Here is a 20,069-nt window from a genome sequence, read left to right as displayed (position 1 = left end):
CTACTAATAAACACTTAAAAAGCAAAGTAAAAGTAATTTACAAAGACGTCGAAGTGATTTTCTAGGGAAATTTTTCAGAGCCATGTCCAATGTTGTATAGAGTTTTTTCTGTGAGTACTGTACGTGGCTGCCTATGATCTTATCAAAAACACTTCCCATTTCACGAGATTTATTTACCAATCTTTGAAAACTTCGATTTGGAACTTGGAAAGCAGGGGATCTCTCTTGAAATAATCTCCTTACAGCACGAGTCGATTCTATATGCACATATGAATCATACATAAATACTCTTTGGGAAATTAATGAATGAATGAATGTATATATTTGTCTTCAAGCAATATACCTTTTGGTGAGGCGGCACTTCACATTATTAGTATACAGTGCCGTCTCCATTTTACACGCCTCTCTTACAAGTCAATTGGGACATTACTTATTTTTAATTTATAATTGCAATTCTTCCACTAGTCTTTTCTTGTCTTTCATCAATTCTTCCTCTACTTTACTCCTAACCCATCATTATACCAAAAATACTGTAACCCCCCTCACTCTACATCTCTAATTACAGTAAAACCTGTTCAAGACGGAAGTGAAATGGTCCTAATTTTTTTTTCCGTTGTGGACAGGTTTCCGTATTATTCAGGTGTGACATTAGAATGGAATATTTTCATTCATGTACATGAAAAACAAAATGGCATACCGCAAACTGCAAGAAGTACAAAATATTCCATTTAACACTCATCACATTAAATCAGCTTTCTGTCGCTCATTACGTTGGTGAATCATCTTGATTAAAATCTCATTTTCTGTATAAATATTATCATAACTCACTCATTAGTCATTAAACATTACTAAAGTTTACTAATCTCATTCTATTTAATATCTAACACTATACTCTAATACTGTACTGCATATCACTGCACATTATTAATTAATTGGACTAGGAGCCATCCATTGGGCGGCCGGGTAGTTCAGTTGGTATAGCAGCTGGCTACGGATCCCAGGTGGTGACAGGATTTTTTCTCGTTGCCAAACTTTCAGAACGGCCCCGAGGTTCACTCAGCCTCCTATAAAAATTGAGTACCGGGTCTTTCCCGGGGGTAAAAGGCGGTCAGAGCGTGGTGCCGACGACACCACCTCATTCTAGTGCCGAGGTCATGGAAAGCATGGGGCTCTACCTCCATGCCCCCCCAAGTGCCTTCATGGCATGTTACGGGGACACCTTTACCTTTACCTTTAGGAGCCATCTATTAGAAACCTTGAATTCTGGTTTATTTAATTTCTTTCTCAGTTCTTTGCAGAATAGATCCAGAAATTGGCTTGTTCTTTGAAAGGTCATGAAGAACCCACTCCCACAACAGTTCATTTATTTTCACATAAACAGTTGCTTTCTGGTTCTTTTCGTGTCACCAATATTGGCCCAAGCCACTAACTCATTATGATCTTTATTTTTTAAAGTGTCACACCTGAGTTTTCCACAACTGTACTTCTATATTATTTCACATAGACTTTGTTTCTAATTTTCCTTTATCTCGATAACTTTTACTTCATCACTTAATGTTAATGCCACATTTTATGCAACTTTTTTTTTTTACCTGAAAATCACTACACTTGCACTCTGTTTAGCTACGACAGTATACGGGTGTGAAGCATTGAAAGTCTTTGAAGGGACTCGTCTGCCTAGTCAACAGGGTAATAAAATTATGACCAGCAGGCCAACATACCCTCGTACCCTCTAGAATTTTGCAAAGAAAACTTGTTTTTATCTTAGTGACCTACATATTTCATATATTCCTTGAAATTACACGCGGTTTCAAAATATAGTTACAAAATATAGCGTGTCCAAAATATTATTTCCGTTTTGAACAGTAGCAGACAGTTTCCGTTTCCGCGTTGGACAGTTTCCGTATTATTACACATAATACATATAAATTTCGCCGGGACAAATAAATTGTTCCGAAATAGACAGGATTCCGGATTATTCAGGTTCCGATTTGAACAGGTTTCACTGTATTTGCACTTTTCACTACTCCCTTTTTCACATAGCTACTTTCTTCTCTCACGATTTATTTCCCCTCCACACCATTTCCTTAAGTCATACTGTTTTTCACTGCTCCCTGAACTATCTCCTATTTGCGTTACTCTACTTCTAGTCAGCCTCGATTTACATCTTAGTTACTTCACCCACTTCGGAATTGCTCCCATCTGATGTCCACTATTTCCATTCGCTTGCATTGAGATCTTGTACTGCTGAGCTTGCTGAACTTGCTGAATATCAGTTCGCTTTGGGAAATAGAATACCGGAATTGAGCCATATTATCTTAACATACTGTATTTCACACACTGTATGACGTTGCCTAAAGAACACGTGCTTATCTTGCAAGAGTACAACTCATACTGATGTCTGACATGACCTTTAGTGCAGTGGAGGCAGGAATTTATAACTCGGCTTAGCAGCTGGTTCCACCGACTAGCCATAAGCCTGAAAGTGCAGGCACACGAGGATTGTTCATCCATTACATGGAATTCTTATGGCAAAATTTGCACTAATGAAAGAAATACCTAGAGTTGGCAGTAATGCCCATGTCCTCAGTTATGACATGAGACAAGTAAGCGATATTGTTCCTATTACTGATTAAACTCACGGTACAATTTTACTTTTTCGGATCATCGTTGTATATTGTACAGGGACATCATTTTATTTTTACTTGCATTTTTATTGTACCTGCATTTCTGAATGTACTTCACTCTCACCCCTTCACTAATGTCCTTGCTCCCGTCAGACACACAAACTTACGGCCGCTGTTGCATTCGAAGTCTTCAAGCAGTGAAGTAAACACTGCAGTGTATAGTGTGTTTCAGAAATATGATTGCGTTTTCTGTAGAAGAAAGAACCTATATTAATAATATCGTACTAAAAAATTATATTCAAGAAACGATAAATTCAATTTCAGAGAATATGCTTCAAAATGTTTTTAATAATATACGTAAAGAATTGAAGCCTACATTGTAATGAACGGCAACCATTTTCAGCAACTTGTTTAAAAATTCAGATTAGCTTTTTTTGAATTGAGGTGGCTAGAAGCAGAGGAATGCTAGTGACATTTGTAATAACATGAGTTAAGTGCATCCAGTGTAAGCAAAAGTATCTAAAATTTTAGTGGCAAAGGGATATTTTAATCGCAGCACACATTAAAATTTAAATAAAAAATTTCACCGATTTTACGAAAGCTTAAATATTTAAACCGCATTTTCTCAAAAGTAACTTAAGTGCACTTACAGTCCTTTACTTATGACCCCCTCAATTTAAATGCACTTTCTATATTGTATGATAACATCAATAATTAATATGCTAAATAAAGTAGACATTACATAACGAACATAGCCGCCTGAAAAGTTGAGTTTTTGAAAAAAAATGTTACTACTCTACTGTATTTTGATAAATTCCGTAAAAGTGATGATCAAACTGAAAATCGTAATATCGTATTTCCCTACAACATAAATGGATACATTACTTTTCTCTCCTCCTATACCTAGTAAAATGATTTGTTTACATATTGCACTAGTAACATCAAACTCCTGTAATGGAAGGGGGCAACAGTGTTTCCGTGTATAGCCAGGTTAATGTTAAAAATGTTGGTAAAAATAAAGTGATGTCCCTGTATTTTTTGTGCCAGGAGTTTATATAATATTTTATATATTTGCTTTTTGTATTTTAATTTCAGCTTTCCTGATCCAAGAATAAAATTATCTAAGAGAATACTTTAATAAATATGGGAAATGCCTGTTATTATTCGGTTGAGAAGCTTTTATCATCCAGTCTGCTGTCAAAAAATCTGAAAGTTAGAATTTATAAAACAATTATATTACCAGTTGTTCTTTATGGTTGTGAAACTTGGACTCTCACTTTGAGAGAGGAACATAGGTTAAGGGTGTTTGAGAATAAGGTGCTTAGGAAAATATTTGGGCTAAGAGGGATGAAGTTACAGGAGAATGGAGAAAGTTACACAACACAGAACTGCACGCATTGTATTCTTCACTTGACATAATTAGGAACATTAAATCCAGACATTTGAGATGGGCAGGACATGTAGCACGTATGGGCGAATCTAGAAATGCATATAGAGTATTAGTTGGGAGACCGGAGGGAAAAATACCTTTGGGGAGGCTGAGACGTAGATGGGAAGATAATATTAAAATGGATTTGAAGGAGGTGGGATATGATTATAGAGACTGGATTAATCTTGCTGAGGATAGGGACCAATGGTGGGCTTATGTGAGGGCGGCAATGAACCTCCGGGTTCCTTAAAAGCCAGTAAGTAAGAGAATACTATTCCTTCTTTTCTTGATACTTATTACTTTTTACTGGTCAAAAATTCACTAACAGTGAGGGTGCATTATTATGTAACAGAAACCTACTGACCTCTTCTACAGGGTGATTCTCGAAGTTCACGCCCGGTTTATGGAGGTGATTGGAACAAAAAAATGTAAATAAATTAATGGGATCACATTCATAATTATTACGGAGTTACAACACATTTTCGAAATGCGTCATAGTGAATGGAGTGCTAGGCATATTTGTTGCCATAACGACGCATTCTGGATGGTGTGGCGACAGTAAGTAACAAACGTGTGAAGCTGCGAGATGCTACATGTGCGGTTCACACCCGTGCAGACCGTTGCCTTGAGATTCAGGGAGGCATTTTCGAAAATGTAATTTAAATCCACTCTGAATCAAAGAGACTTATACATAAACAATCAATTGTTTGTATTTTAATTATTTTTTGCATTTTTGTTTGCCATTTTCAAGTTACCGTAACTCCGTAATTATGAATGTGATCCCATTAATTTATTTACATTTTTGTTTCCAAATAACTTCAGGAATCATCTCCATATATATATATATATATATATATATATATATATATATATAGTTTGACAACTTCAAGTGAAACCCCGTAAAACACGCCAACTTCTGGAATCTCTCTCTTTCTTTCTTCTCTCTCCCTCGCTCCTCGTCATTCAGTCACCAATCACCACGTAAATATCTGAGAGGGTGTGTGTGGGCATCGCGACCAATAGAAGAACCACTCTCCAGTATTACCACAATAACGGATTCTTCATTTTTGCCTCGACTGTCGGCTAGGAAGGTTCCATTATGCTAGCATTGCAGGGAACTACTCAACCTTTTAATGCTTTTGTTAGCAGGTTTGACAAACTGTGAGTGGACCTGCAAGTACATAGTGCATAGTGCTCCCTCCCTTCCCCCCGTGCTTTCTCACTTGCTCCTTCCCAAGACAGCCAGCGCTCACGTAGTAACTCGGTCAGGATTTCAGTTTGATTTGTCAATCTATATATTTAAATAATATCTTGATTACACGCTTTTAACGCTTGTATCAGTAATGATTTGTTAAATAACTTTTCTGTGATGAAAGAGTAATGGAATGGAGAAAAATTCTCTCCGGCGCCGGGATTTGAACCCGGGTTTTCAGCTCTACGTGCTGACGCTTTATCCAATAAGCCACACCGGATTCTACTCCGGCACCGGAAGAATCGTCTCAGATTAAGCTCCAACTCTTGGCTTCCCTCTGGTGGCCGCCCTCTGCACTACGTCATAGATATCTATGAACCTAGGACCGAAGTCCACACATGTGCTGAGGTGCACTCGTAATGAGTGACTAGTTGGCCGGGATCACTCATTACGAGTGCACCTCAGCACATGTGTGGACTTCGGTCCTAGGTTCATAGATATCTATGACATAGTGCAGAGGGCGGCCACCAGAGGGAACCCAAGAGTTGGAGCTTAATCTGAGACGTCCGATGCCGGAGTAGAATCCGGTGTGGCTTAGTGGATAAAGCGTCAGCACGTAGAGCTGAAAACCCGGGTTCAAATCCCAGCGCCGGAGAGAATTTTTCTCCGTTCCATTACTCTTTCATCGTATGATGACGCAGAATATGTGCATGGAAATATCATATGTACTTCGGTACATTATAATAATAATATATAACTTTTCTGTGTTAATATTGAAACTATTATAGTATTTCCAACACAACACAGCCGATCATAAACAAACCCCTATCAACACACCAGCAAGAAGAAACTGGAACCGAATCTGAAGATGGCGAAAATAAGCCGAAACTTATAGTTAAGGTAAAATACCATTGTTTCAATATTACCGATAACAGAGAAAATTAACCCTTAAATAGTGGCAGGGGGTGTTGTGAACAACCCAGTCAGATATTACGGAGTTCGTAACTATATTCAGTAAATCTGTACTTCTGAAACTTTCATTACCTTTATTGGAATTGGTAAGGCAACAATAACTATAAACATTTTTTAAATCGGAATTCACATACTCGAGATAATAATGCTTTAAGTGGGTGGGGTGGTTAAGTGCGACTGCTTAAGGGTTAAAAAAGTTATTTATTTAACAAATCATTATCAATATCTGTTATTAAAATTGTAGGAAATGAATCTAAATTATTCTTTTATCAGATTTGTTTTTATTGTTTTTTGTCATTTCTAAAAAAATACATAGATTACGAAGGAGAGAGTTTTTTTTTTAACATTTATCTTTCTTTCACAGATTGTGACTGTTGGTATGGATTCCCACATAATTGTGTGGGACCCCTGGACTGGCAATAGACTCTTTCTTGTTAAAGATGCTCACACTCGCATACTCTATGGTGAAGTAAAACCTGTCGAAATTACAGCAGCAACGTTTGATACTAGTAACCAATTGTTACTGACTGGTGCTAGTGATGGAACCATCAAAATATGGAACTTCAATACAGGCACTTGTATACGTCATATGAACATTGAAGAAAACTGGTTAGTTATTTCAAGTAGAATTTATTTAGTACTTTAGAATACAAGATTGACTTTTGTTTCATAATACATATTGTGCGTGGGTTTATGATTATAATTATCAAAACAGAAAGAAATAAGAGTGTCATCATGATAACATATACAGTAGAATTCCTCGTATCCGGTAACTGTGGGACAAAGCCAGTACCAGATAATTGATTTTGCCTGATAATTAGAAAATACGTTTATAGGTTATGTAAAGACATAACTGCTTAAACATTTTTTTCCATTTTTAAATTTAGTAATTATCATATAGATATTTAAAGATACCAGTAAAGGTTTAAAATACAGTAATGTACAGTCATAAGTTCATAATTATTATAATACAGTAATACATAATAGCGTAAAAAATACTGAAAGTTTTCGTAACCTTATGACAATTTTAAATGGCGGCCATGTGACATGAAATACAGCGTAGCTGACGTCACAGCTATGAAGACGATAATGTAGTGCTCGATGATTTGAACCTCTTTAACAAATCTCTAATGTCTGCTTGTTTATATATACTATCTATCACTCGAATGAAACTTCACACTTTCCTGTTTAGACTCATCCAACATCCCTTTGAAACGGGCGAGTTCAAGTGGTAAATTTAAAGATATCGTCTTTGCGCATTGTTTGCAAGGCCTAAGTGACAGCTTACCAATGCTACCCGATCTACTCGAGGAACATAATGGGTTTTTCAGTCAATGTTTTCATGTGTGAACAATGTAAAGAGTAAACACAATATACAGCATGTGCGAACAATGAAAACCACTCACATCTTTGTCCTACTCTTCCATTTTGCATGAACAACTATTTTTTTTTTTTTTTTGCCTAGCCAAAAGTGCCGTTTGTTTGGTATTGCCAGTTATTTGGGTGCCGAATACGAGGGATTTTACTGTACTGATATAGGTACTTTCTCATTATACATTTTGTGCATTCCAAAACGACATAGTTTCTCTTGTCGCCAATATTTATTACATTCCTGTCTACATTAAATAACCACATTCTTACATTATATTTTACATTCGATTTCCATTACCTCGCTTAATAGATGCGTACATGCTGAAACAAACAGTGTTAGATTTACAATTCTGCTACCTTTAGGTACCCAACAATTTTCCGCACCCTTCCCCCCACCCATAATTTTTTTACCTTTCAACTTTCATCCTAGATACACATTGGAATAAAAAACAAGGCTTGTGATTTCTGAGTTTCTGTTAAAGAGAGAATTGGAACTTTAAACTTGCAAAATACCGGTATCAGTTTTTAAATATTGGTATCTAAATGATTTCAGACAAGTATATTTTCTCCAAAACTTTACCGCCTCTAAAATTTGATGCTCTAGGCTGTAGTCTACTTAACCTATTCGTAAATCCGCCTCTGCTTACGAACATACACAATGACTTGCAGATTCACATGGAAAACAGACAGAAATAAAGGAGGAAAAAATAATTAAAAGAAGGGAAGGGTACGGTATAACAAATGTAGAAAAAGCGAAGACTCCATTGTTCAAATAGGTATATTTAGTGATTTTCTTCTGGAGAAAAAGGTGGTGGAACTCGGTTTAGATAAATTACAATGGCTGGGAGATGGCTACTATCCAGTGCACGGGAATTTTGTAATTTTTTTAAGTAATTTTAATATATACATCTTGATTACACAACTTTTAACACTGTATCACTTCGGAATATGTATTATATGACTTTCTTGTGTTAAATTCTATCGTACCTGGTTTACATGTTTCGACCTTTTATGGGTCATCCTCAGAACTGGTCGTTGTTGGTCTTGGCGCCTCTTGTTTTGTTTCCTGGGAGGGTGTGTTTGTGTGGTGTAATGTAGAGTCAAAGAGTGTGTGTGTTCTGAAATTGAGTTTTGTGTTGAGAATTTCATTGGGGTGTGTTTTTGTGTGTGTGTATATTTCATATTGTTCTAGAAAGTTTAGTTTCTGGCTTTTTGATTGGATGTGTGGTATTTCCATGTCTGTGTTGATGCTGTGTAGGTGTGGTTAGGATTTGTGATGTGTTCTGCATATGTGGAGGTGTTTTGTAATTTTGTTATGGCTGTGATGTGTTCTTTGTAACGTGTTTGATCTGCCTGTCTGTCCTATGTAGAAGTTGTTGCAGGTGTTACTGACTCTATATTACACACACGAACACACCCTCACAGAAAACAAAACAAGAGGCGCCAAGACCAACAACAACCAGTTCTGAGGATGACCCATAAAAGGTCGAAACATGTAAACCAGGTACGATAGAATTAAAACAAGAAAGATATATAATACATATTCCGAAATAATTTTAATAATGTAATAATTTTTTCCTTAATAAAAAGTTTTAGAAAATTTAATATTAAAGGTAATGATTAAAAAAAGTATATTTCTTGAAGGAATAGGTAAAAGATCCTAGACATGTTGTTGATGTAGGTCTTTAAAACATTCCATAAAAGAATCATGCAGATATTTAATCAATTGTGTATTTTATTATGTAAATGCTTTATGGTTCTAAAAGATTATGCAAATTTGATATTATTTTTACAGGTAATTTTTAGCTGTTTTAATATTCTGAGTAGTGCTTTACAAAATGTAATTTATGTAGGCCTATATATTAATCATGAAAAGTTTTGTTCATTTAGCTTTTATAGTAGCTGAGATATAAAAAAATTAATTTCACTAAATTTTTGCAGGTCAATGGTGTAAATTTCCACTTAAGTCATCTTGTGCATTCGCTTCATAAACTCTGTAAATTAAATATTATATTTTTTTCCAGTGAGGTTACTAGTGTTACATGGCTGAAAAATCGTATCCTAGCAGTTGGTTGGAACATGCATATAACTGAATTCGCCGACACTGGAAAGGCTACCCATGGCAAACCATGGGAAACGCGCCATACAGATGATGTTCTGTGTGCTGCAGTAAGAGTTCCACAAACTATTGTTACCAGTTCCTACAGTGGAGAACTAGTATTCTGGATGCTTGAAACTGGACAACCCTATGGCCGATACAATGTCAGTAATCCCAAGGAAAAGTACGTGAAATGTTTTTTTATATTTAGTTTTATTTATTTATTTTTCTAAGTATAGTCATTGGTTATTAATGGAGAAAAATTCGCTCCAGCGCCAGGGATTGAACCTGGGATACGAAGTCCCGAAGCGAATTTCTCTCCATTAATAACCAGTGGTAACCATAACAGATAATTCTGTAGGACCTAAAATTAATCTTTACGTAAATACAGTCAGCTACTGTGATTTTGTTCAGTTATATGATAGTCCTCATACACAGATAAAAATATATCCTTGACTATTACACATTTACTAAGTCATACTACTTCTGACCAATAAAACGGTACGAAAGGACGTCTTTCAACCAATCATAGTTGCTTATCGCACAATTTTATCACTTCTCTAGCAATTGTTTATTTTTATTACTTCCCTAGCATTTCTTTGTTTTTATCACTTCCCTACCATTTGTTTCTTTGTTTGCCGACATTTCAAACTGCAAATTCTTTACGGTACTATAAAACATGCTTTACGACCGTCATTTGTTTTCCACATAGTCGACTGAAAATGGAGGCTCCGTTAGAACGTTTTGGTGGAGGTAACATTAGTGAAATAGAATTTTAGTATACGTCAATATCTATTTTATTGTATTAGGGTACTTTATTTCTTCTAATCTTTATATACACGTTCTTCCAGCAAGATGGGGCTATGAGCCACACCGCACAAATTTCCATAGCAGCTGTAAGGAACTTGTTTCCTAACCATGTAATCTCCAGACATGGAATATTGGATGGTCGGCCAGATCATCTGATCAGCCAATCTTTCAGCCTGTAACTTTTTTCTCTGAGGGTACTTGAAATCTAAAGTTTTTAGTGCTCCAGTACCACACACAGTGCAGGAGTTGAATTGAGTTGAGTTGAATTCGGGATTTGAGTTTTAAATCTAACCATTCACTCTTGATAATGTTTTTAAAATCGTCTGATTCATTGCCACATCTTGTATTTCTGATTTGTACTGCAGTATTCAAAATTGAGTGTCATTTAAAAAAATAAGAAAATCATCTGTAATGATTTGAAGTAATCGGCATTTTAAAATTTAAAATCGATTATTTTTCGTAGAAGTTATTACTTTTAACATACATTATCTCCACATGAATTTACTCACAAATATCTAATGAGAAAAAAATCACTATAATAAATTAATACAAAATTTTGTATACAGACCAATAGACAAACGACATATCACAAACATTTGTCCAGTATTAGGGATGCTGAAACGTTTATTTATTTGTTAAAAAACTTAAGATAAAATTTTTTGCAGCGAAATATAAGGAGAAAGCAAAAAATTGTACGTTATAATGCGAAAATGAGCAGTAATGTTTGTGAGAGATATTGTCTAATTCTGCTTGTAAAAGAATTGTACAATTATTGGATCAAGTACATACAAAGAGATGAAATTATTGTAGAACTCTGAGATCGGTTCCAGACAATTGGCCACAGAAAATTGGTAATAGGGACAATTCGCCACAGATAGACAATTTGCCACAAATAGACAATTTGCCACACCATCCATTATCCAAAAATGGGACCGTAACAATTTATTTAAATGTGAATTAGTGGCAAATATGATAAGTTTCACGTTGTCCTTCAGTTTAAAATACAACAACCACCTTTCTCCTGTACAGTCTTAGTGTATCTGTCGGCTATAACGTTCAGTTCGTCAATATTCCTTGGTCCAGGTGGTAGGTGCAGCTTCCTGGCACGACGCACAGTCTTTTTAATAGATGGTTTCTTCGGTAGATTCCCATTGGCTTCGCTTGTAATACGCTGTAACTCATTTTGAATAATGACAGACGTTGGTTCTCGAGAAGTCCCCGCCCTTGTCTTCATGTTCTCTACACATTCCTTTGCCTTAATCCTTCCCCAGTCTGCAGAATGATTCTTGTGTTCAGACGGTTCTTTGACGACACTGCTTCCATCTTCTGATAACGTGACTGTTGCATTACACCTGCCATGCATGTCACAGCGCCAAACAACTCCATTCTTATTTTCTCTAAGTCTCGTGTTCATGTAGCCAAGATATATTAATTTGTCAGAGCCTCTTTCTGATTTTTTGAAGCGAATTTCTTCCCCCATATTTCCTATTTAGTTTACAGCTTCTAGATTTGTCTTGTGTTACCAGAGAAATATATTATAAATTGTTGCGAATTTGAGTATTGCCTTGAATTTTAATGTGTGGCTAATTGTCTTTGATACGAATTTCAATTATGTGGCTAATTGTCTTGATACGAATTTCAATTATGTGGCGAATTGTCTTTGATACGAATTTCAATTATGTGGCGAATTGTTTTTGATACAAATTTCAATTATGTGACGAGTTGCCTCTGTGGCCAGTTGTCCCCAACCCCTCTGAGATATCAAAAACCATATATCTATCAAATTACTTCTAAGAAAATTTATACACACCTGCCTAATATCCACCCACCCACCCACCCACCCACCCATCTCCCTGCCCTTGTCTTGACTTACGTTGCCTATCCTGCCCTGCCTCTACATCTACATTTCTCTGTGTATCTCTATATCTGCCTCTTTCTCTATTCCCTTTCCTTTTGTGTATGTATGTGTGTGCATGTGTGTTATTTTTCTGTGTTTAATTTTGTGCAGCTTTTTAAATTTTTGCACCATGTCTTTAAAAAAGAAACATTAGCTTAGAAACATCTGCAAGGAAGGCCAGGAAAGGAGAAAATCCATCTGTTGTTTATTCTTCAGGACCATTCACATAGGTTTTGTTCCTGTCCTGAAAATGGAGCCAATACATAGCTGCAGAATATTGGGTATCTGCTACTTAACATCTTAATTTTACTGTAACTTGGAACTGTTTTAACTAAATTAAAATACAGTAATCTTCCGAATTTGTAACACAGTTTATTTGTACTTAGGTTGGCTTTGTCCTTCAAGAAGAGCGGTGTGAAGAAAGCCAAATCCAGTGTCTTGAGGTAAGATTTTGACACATTATATAACTTAGTTCTAACGTTCAAAAAATAGTTCAGCATCTTTGTAATAGTACCGGTAGTAACTTCGAAATATGTGCTCCATAAACATCCAAATCTCCTGAATTCTCATCCTACTGTGCTGCATGATAGTGCTCGCTCTCACATATCTGCCCTTGTGGTTAATTTACTTCGAAGATGGAACTGGGAAATTCTGGAGCATCCTCCATACTCCCTAGATATGAGCCCATATGATTTTGATCTTTTTGCAAAAATGAAATTACCACTTAGAGGAGTTCGCTTTAGAACCAGACAGCCAATTATAGCAGCAGTGGAGCAGTCTGTTCGAAGATTAGTACAACAAGACGCTGTGGATGCCATCCGTCGTCTCTCTGAGGTGTGGAGCGGAGTCTTCATGTTGGAGGAGATTACTTCTGAGCACTGCAACAACGTGACTGTTCTAAAAATATTTTCTTTGTTGTTAATTCAATTGTTGCCACTAATTATTGAATGATCCATATAGTATTGTGAGATTGTCTTTTGTTTATTTTATTTTTTGTGTGTCTCATTTTTACCTTCCATATTTCATTCTCTTAGATCAATGGTGGGCATTTGCCGCAGCGGCGTCAGACCTCAGTGAAGCATCAAACTTACCCCCTACCTTCCCCTTCCCCCACTCCATGAAAATACTGCGCGTGTACGTGGCGGATTATACTGTACTGCTGTACTTGGAGCTCATTAGTGATACAATGTCTTTTGCAGAATCATATGAATCGAGAGGATATCACACTTACAAGAAAGGCGGTTCTTTCATTTCTCATGTTTAGGATTAGTTGCAAATATTCAGGACGCGAACTTAAATATGTACATTCTTAAAATAGATCACCTGTTATACGAGTTCAAAGAACACAGATTCAGTGATTTTCAAAGGATGGAAAAAGATTTCAATATTTTTGCCACTCCTTTTCATGTTTAAATTGAAAATGTTATCCCAGAATTACAGTTAGAGGTACTGAATTTGCAGAATGATGGTTTTTTGAAAGCAGAATGTGAAGGTCTACTGGGGGCTAAAATTTTTTGAAAGATGTCCAGTACTACATATCCACTGCTTAGACAGTTTGCTTCAAAAATAATTAGTACCGTCATTTCCCATAACTATGGTCCTGGAACACAACTATGGTTCACGATACAACTATTCAAATTTTGTACTCCATAACGTAGTATCTCGTTTATCTATATTCTTGCTGTACTGTAGTTTGAATTCAAGTCACTGCAGCTATCTACGAACGGTCTATGTTACTTCTACAATGATCTTTGAATGGTTGTATCGTGGACCATAGTTGTGTTCCAGGACCATAGTTATGGGAAATGACGGTATGTATTCATCAACCTACCAGTGCGAACAGCTGTTTTCTAATACGAAATTTATAAAGTCCAGCCACAGATCCCGCTTAAGCGATGCTCATCTCCTTGCACAACTGTAAATAGCATGCACAGATATAAATACCAATTTCCAAGAAATTGCTTTGAAAAATGATTAATTAAATATCACGTAAATGGACTATTCTAATTACATATGGTAGATAGGAGTGTAGTGGCGCAACTGTCTTTAAATCCGTCACTGCACTGTAGAGTGCAACCCCTCCCACAGTATGTAGTTGCCATTTAAATTCTGTCTTGTGGGTTACGTTCATTTTGCCCACCACTGTCTTAGATGATCTAGGATATTGAGAGTGAAGTCTTTGTTTTTGACTTTGTAGCGTGACAACCAGGAGGAGAGGCAGTGGAACCTCAATAGGGTTCAAATCTCCAACAGCAGAGGAGGCTGAAGCACCAATCCCCTTGTCAATACTGCCTCCACAATACGAAGCTCGTCGGGTTTCTGTAATCCACGTACCAACTCTTGATGCAGCTTCAAGACCACTTTCCATCCATGCAATGATATTCCTCCAGTCACGTCCGATGCAGAAAGACGTGGGGACACTTTTGGTTGCAATAGAAAATGGAAATATTCAAGTATGGTCTCACCACACAGGAGGAGGGTATATCTCCTCCTTCTTTGCCATTCACACTGCAGGAGATTACGTTGCTGCTATGGCAACAGACCCAGACAACGAATATTTGTTCACAGGTGAGATTAGACTGACTGTTACTTGTACTAGGTCATTTAATAAATATATGGAATATTCTTAATGTTGTTGTTGTTTTCTAATGCCAGGCGTTTGACAATAAAGTCATTTGACCTCTTGCACTCCAATATTTTTCAAAGATATTATCATGACTAGCCACTGAAGCACAGATTTTGAGGTGTTCCGAATCCATTTCTTGGTTTGAGTTGCACAATGGGCAGTTAGGGGACTGATATATTCCAATTCTATGCAGGTGTTTGGCCAAACAATCATGGCCTGTTGCCAATCTAAATGCAGCTACAGACGATTTTCGTGGTAAATCGGGAATTAACTGTGGATTTTGATGCAGAGAGTTCCATTTTTTCCCTTGGGATTGAGTTATCAAATTTTGTTTGTTGAAGTCTAAGTATGTAGATTTAATAAATCTCTTCACAGAGTAATACGTAGATTTAGTAACAGGTCTGTAAGTAGCAGTGCTGCCCTTCTTTGCTAAAGCATCCACATTCTCGTTTCCCAGGATTCCACAGTGGGATGGTATCCATTGGAATACAATTCTTTTATTGAGTGATATTAATTGAGAGAGCATTTTAGTTATTTCTGCTGTTTGAGATGAAGGTGTGTGTTTAGAGACGATTGATTGAATAGCTGCTTTGGAGTCTGACAATATAACTGCATTCCTAAATTTATTGATGTGGCATAGAAGATTCCTGAGACATTCACTTATTGCAATGATTTCTCCATCAAAACTTGTTGTTCCATATCCAAGAGATCTATAAAGTGAGAAGAGACAGCACGTAACACCTGCACCGGCACCTTGTTCTCTGGAGATCAAGGATCCATCGGTGTATAAATGAAGCCAGTTTTGTGGAGGGTACCTAATATTAATTGTCTCTAAAGACAATTGTTTCAGTATTTCAGTGTTTACTTCTGATTTCAGTATTTCTTCTGTTAAATTTAGATTATATTCTATATTTAATAGAGTTAAAGGGTTTGGTTTAATTTGTAAGTTTTCTTTTAAATTCGGGATATTGATTTTCTGTTTTAATTCTTGAACAATGGATATGAAACTTTTTTTAAGTTTTCAATCTACAGAGAGGACTGTATGAATACCAATTGTTTCCTGGTAGTCTGATAAGTTTTTCATACTGAATCAGTATTATTAACAATCACTTCTATTTATTACAATTTGTTTTATTTCCACGAAGGTACAACTGTAGGCTATGTGAAGATATGGCTAATGAAAAATTTCATGGTACCATGGCCTGTGAAGCTTGTGATGCCAACATATCGAATACAGTTTCCTTTTTTGTGGAAAGATAGAGTAGCAGGACGAGCAAAGCGTTCACTTAGAGAGCAGCCACTCCCCTTGCTGCTGTCTTCGTACAAAGCTCATCTCAGAGCCGTCACGAATCTTGAGTATATTCCATCATGTAAAATACTAGTAAGGTACTATATCTTGTTACATTACCGATTATACTACTAGGTTCAAAAAGTTCCCGGAATTTTACTACCATTTTTCGTATTAATATATAACAAGGGATATTATACATTTGTTTTGTTGGTAACATTCATGATGTCATTTCCTTAAAGTTTGTTGATAATGGCAATTATTGGTTTTGAGTTGTACGCATTTGTTTATCATAGTGTTTTGTTTGTTCGTCGCATTTTGTAATTATGTCCACAGAGCAAAGTACAAACATCAAGTTCTGTGTTTTGCTGGGGACATGATCAGTATGGCTGATGAAGATGGTGATTTCTTAAACAAAATGAAACTGGTGCTACTTGTACGACCCAGTCCCTAAACGACAGTCATCTGAGTGGAAATCGAAAACATCTCCTCGGAAACAAAAATTTCCTAGGGACACTTCCAAAGGCAAAGTTATTTTAAATGTTATGTTTTATTTAACGACGCTCGCAACTGCAGAGGTTATATCAGCATCGCCGGATGTGCCGGAATTTTGTCCCGCAGGAGTTCTTTTTCATGCCAGTAAATCTACTGACATGAGCCTGTCGCATTTAAGCACACTTAAAGCAAAGTTATGTTGGAAGTTTTCTTCGACTCTCAGGGTCTCATGCACCATGAGTTCATTCCAGAAGGTCGTACTGTAACGAAAGAATTGTACGTAGAAACCCTCCGTCGCCTCTGGGACGCAGTGAGAAGGAAACGTCCAGAAAAGTGGGTAGAAAACAACTGGTTCCTTATGCATGACAATGCACCTGCTCATCGCGCAATTATTGTAAAGAATTTTCTTGCCAGGCACAACATAACTGCTTTGGATCATTCACCATACTCTCCTGATCTCTCACCACCTGATTACTTTCTGTTTCCCCGTCTGAAAAGTCATCTGAAAGGACGGAGATTCAATGCTGAAGAGGTTATCGCAAACGCGACGAGAGCACTAAGACGGGTTTCACAAAATGGCTTCCAGGCCTGCTTCCAGGAACTCTACACGCATTGGCAAAAGTGTGTTGTTGCGGAAGGCAACTATCTTGAAGGGAATGCTGTAGAATAGTGTTTAAGGTACGTTGTTTCTATGATGCTAGCAAATTCCGGGAACTTTTCGAACCTAGTATGTACAAGGTGCGGCACAGGAATTGGACGATTTTCAAATGGAAATAACTCAGTAGTTATGTCTTTCAGAACAAATCTATTACTGCCAAAAAAGCTGGCTATGTATGCCATTTTATTGACATACATTTAGATTGTCTTGAAAATTATGTCCTTCAAATGGTGTCCGTCTCTCTCTATGCACTCTTCAAACCTTTCCCTGAAGTTGCGTGTCGCTATTTCGAACATTTCGCCATAAATTTTGGCGATTTCCTGGGCAATGGCAATCTTCAGATTATCAGTAGGGCCTGTTTATGTACACTTCAGACTTCAGGTAACCCCACAGAAAAAGTCGCAGACGATAAGGTCAGGCGGGCAGGGAGGCCAGGGAATGTCGCCATGCCGAGAAATGATGTGCCCTGGAAACATGCGGCGCAGAACTGTCATTGAATTTTCTGCCGCATGAGCCGTGGCATCATCTTGCTGAAACCATACAATTTGACTATCAATCTCAAGTAGACGCCTACGCAGTTCTGGCTGAAGAAATGTCCTCAGCATTTTGACGTAGCGTTCACTATTCAATGTTACAGTGTTCCTGTTCTCCTAAAAAAAATACGCAGTATCTAGACACAGCACACAAAACTGGAATCTTTGCACAGTGAAGCGGATGCTCATGTAGTTCGTTAGGATTTTTGGGGGCCCAGTTTTTAAAGTTCTGCTTATTAACATAACTGTTTAAATGGAAATGTGGCTCGTCACTCATGACCATAACAATTTCGTCAGCCAAAATTTTCAGCATTCTCTCAGCGAATGTCCTGCTTTGGACATAGTCTCCCTCATTCAATTGCTGAACAATCATAAGTTTATATGGATGAAATTTAAGATCTGAATGCAATATTTGGCGCACAGAACGTTCTGAAAGTCACAGTGCTATAGCCTGCCGTCTAGCTAATCGATGTGGACTCCTCGTAATAACCACTCTTACTAGCTCAATGTTATCTTTCGTACACTTCGAACTCGTCCTGATAGTTTCTTCTTGCAATCTGATGCTGATAATCGAAAGTTTTGTACCCATCTCAATATGGTATTGCGAGCAGGAACGGCTCGGTGGCTGCCAATATTAAATTGGAGACAAAAGGCAAGCTGGGTTTTTACAATCATCATTCTTGAAAAATCTCTCGATAACGAAAGCACTATGTTCCGAGCTCCATACTTCCATGATTACACAAAATGGCATCAAAAATGCTAACAAACCACGGTCGATCGATATCCATAACCCCTCATGTTGCTCAGTAAACGGCCTTCTAAAACCGTCCGATTCCTTTGCCGCACCTTGTACATATTAATCTACTTTGCTATTGGATTTTTTTTGTGTGTCAATGCAGTGAGATAATTGTATGTATGTATGTATCTGAAGGCCTCCCTGCAAAAAGGGGGTGTCTCCACTGTTTGGTCAAATTAATTTTTTGCTTGTTTCATACGTCAAAAAATATGCCTGACCTTTTAGTGCAAGAACGGTATGATTCCGAGTATTTGGTAGTAAGTTATAATGGAATCGTTTCGATGCAAAAAGAAGGCAGCTCTTGGAGCTATTATACAGGCTGAACCGTGAGTAATGTCATTAATTTCAGGAAGTTATTCTTTGAGATACTTCAAACACAAAAGTTTAATACTCCCTCTGTTTCAAAATATGGTATAGAAAGATGTCATTAATTCTGTTCCAAAATATGGTATACATTTGTTAAAGTTCTCAGTAATATAATGTAACTTTAATACATCTTCTAGATCAGACGTGGGCATCAGTAGTACATGTCGCACGGAGTCGAACGCAACTACATGATCTCCCTCCCTCCACACCCCTAGCTGTTCATCATACCAGGGTACCTGTCAGACCGGTTGAGGTACTGGCAGTCAGCGGTGGATTTCAGTAAAAAAATTTCGCTCTCTAAGGAAGCTCCTGAAGTAAAAAAGTCGAAAAATATTATTTCCACAAAGAATGGAAAAATGGATTCTTTTGTTGCGAAGAAGGGGAAAGTGTTAGGTGCTTATTATGCTACAAAATGTTACTGGTAGTGAAGAAGAGCAACGTTCAAAAGTAAAATATCCACATCTTCGGAGTTTTGTTATAAAAATTGCTTCTATGTTTGGCTCAACCTACACTTGTGAACAATTGTTTTCTCAGTTGGCCATTGTAAAATCCAAATTAAGATCACGCATTTCAGACGAAACTTTATTCCATCAGCTCACAATTGCAATGTCTGACATAACTTCAAATTTTGAAACACTTGCTGATTTACGTGACGAAGAAGAATAAATGAATCCCTTCTTTTAAGGGCATAAGTTAATTGACGTAAATTTACAACAACAAAGAACTACAGTAATAGGTTTAAAAATAGCCTAATTGTTGTTTTTTCTGTTTCTTAGTAATGTGCTTGATATTTTGTTAAGAATCTGTTTTTCATAAGTTCCTTAATTTTATTTTCTAGTGATACAAATTAGTGATTGATGCCTTTTCAGAACAAATAGGTTCAGATTATGGCATTACATTTTAACTGTTGT

General features: G+C 36.9%; 1 protein-coding gene across 3 annotated transcripts in view; it reads left to right on the top strand.

Annotated features, from left to right (window-relative positions):
* The window catches only part of LOC138695894 (WD repeat-containing protein on Y chromosome-like), a 52,230-nt gene that overhangs the window by 22,653 nt on the left and 9,508 nt on the right, over nt 1–20,069 (top strand). For all 3 annotated transcript variants that reach the window (XM_069820240.1, XM_069820238.1, XM_069820239.1), the window contains 5 exons: nt 6,585–6,829; nt 9,616–9,873; nt 12,783–12,839; nt 14,594–14,964; nt 16,168–16,408. In XM_069820240.1, coding sequence (XP_069676341.1) covers nt 6,585–6,829; nt 9,616–9,873; nt 12,783–12,839; nt 14,594–14,964; nt 16,168–16,408 — 1,172 coding nt within the window. The remainder of the gene's footprint in view (nt 1–6,584; nt 6,830–9,615; nt 9,874–12,782; nt 12,840–14,593; nt 14,965–16,167; nt 16,409–20,069) is intronic.

This window comes from Periplaneta americana, chromosome 3 (assembly GCF_040183065.1).
Source record: "Periplaneta americana isolate PAMFEO1 chromosome 3, P.americana_PAMFEO1_priV1, whole genome shotgun sequence".
NCBI lineage: Eukaryota > Metazoa > Arthropoda > Insecta > Blattodea > Blattidae > Periplaneta > Periplaneta americana.
Note: the sequence above shows the minus strand (reverse complement) of the source record. Positions and strands in the feature narration are given on the sequence as shown.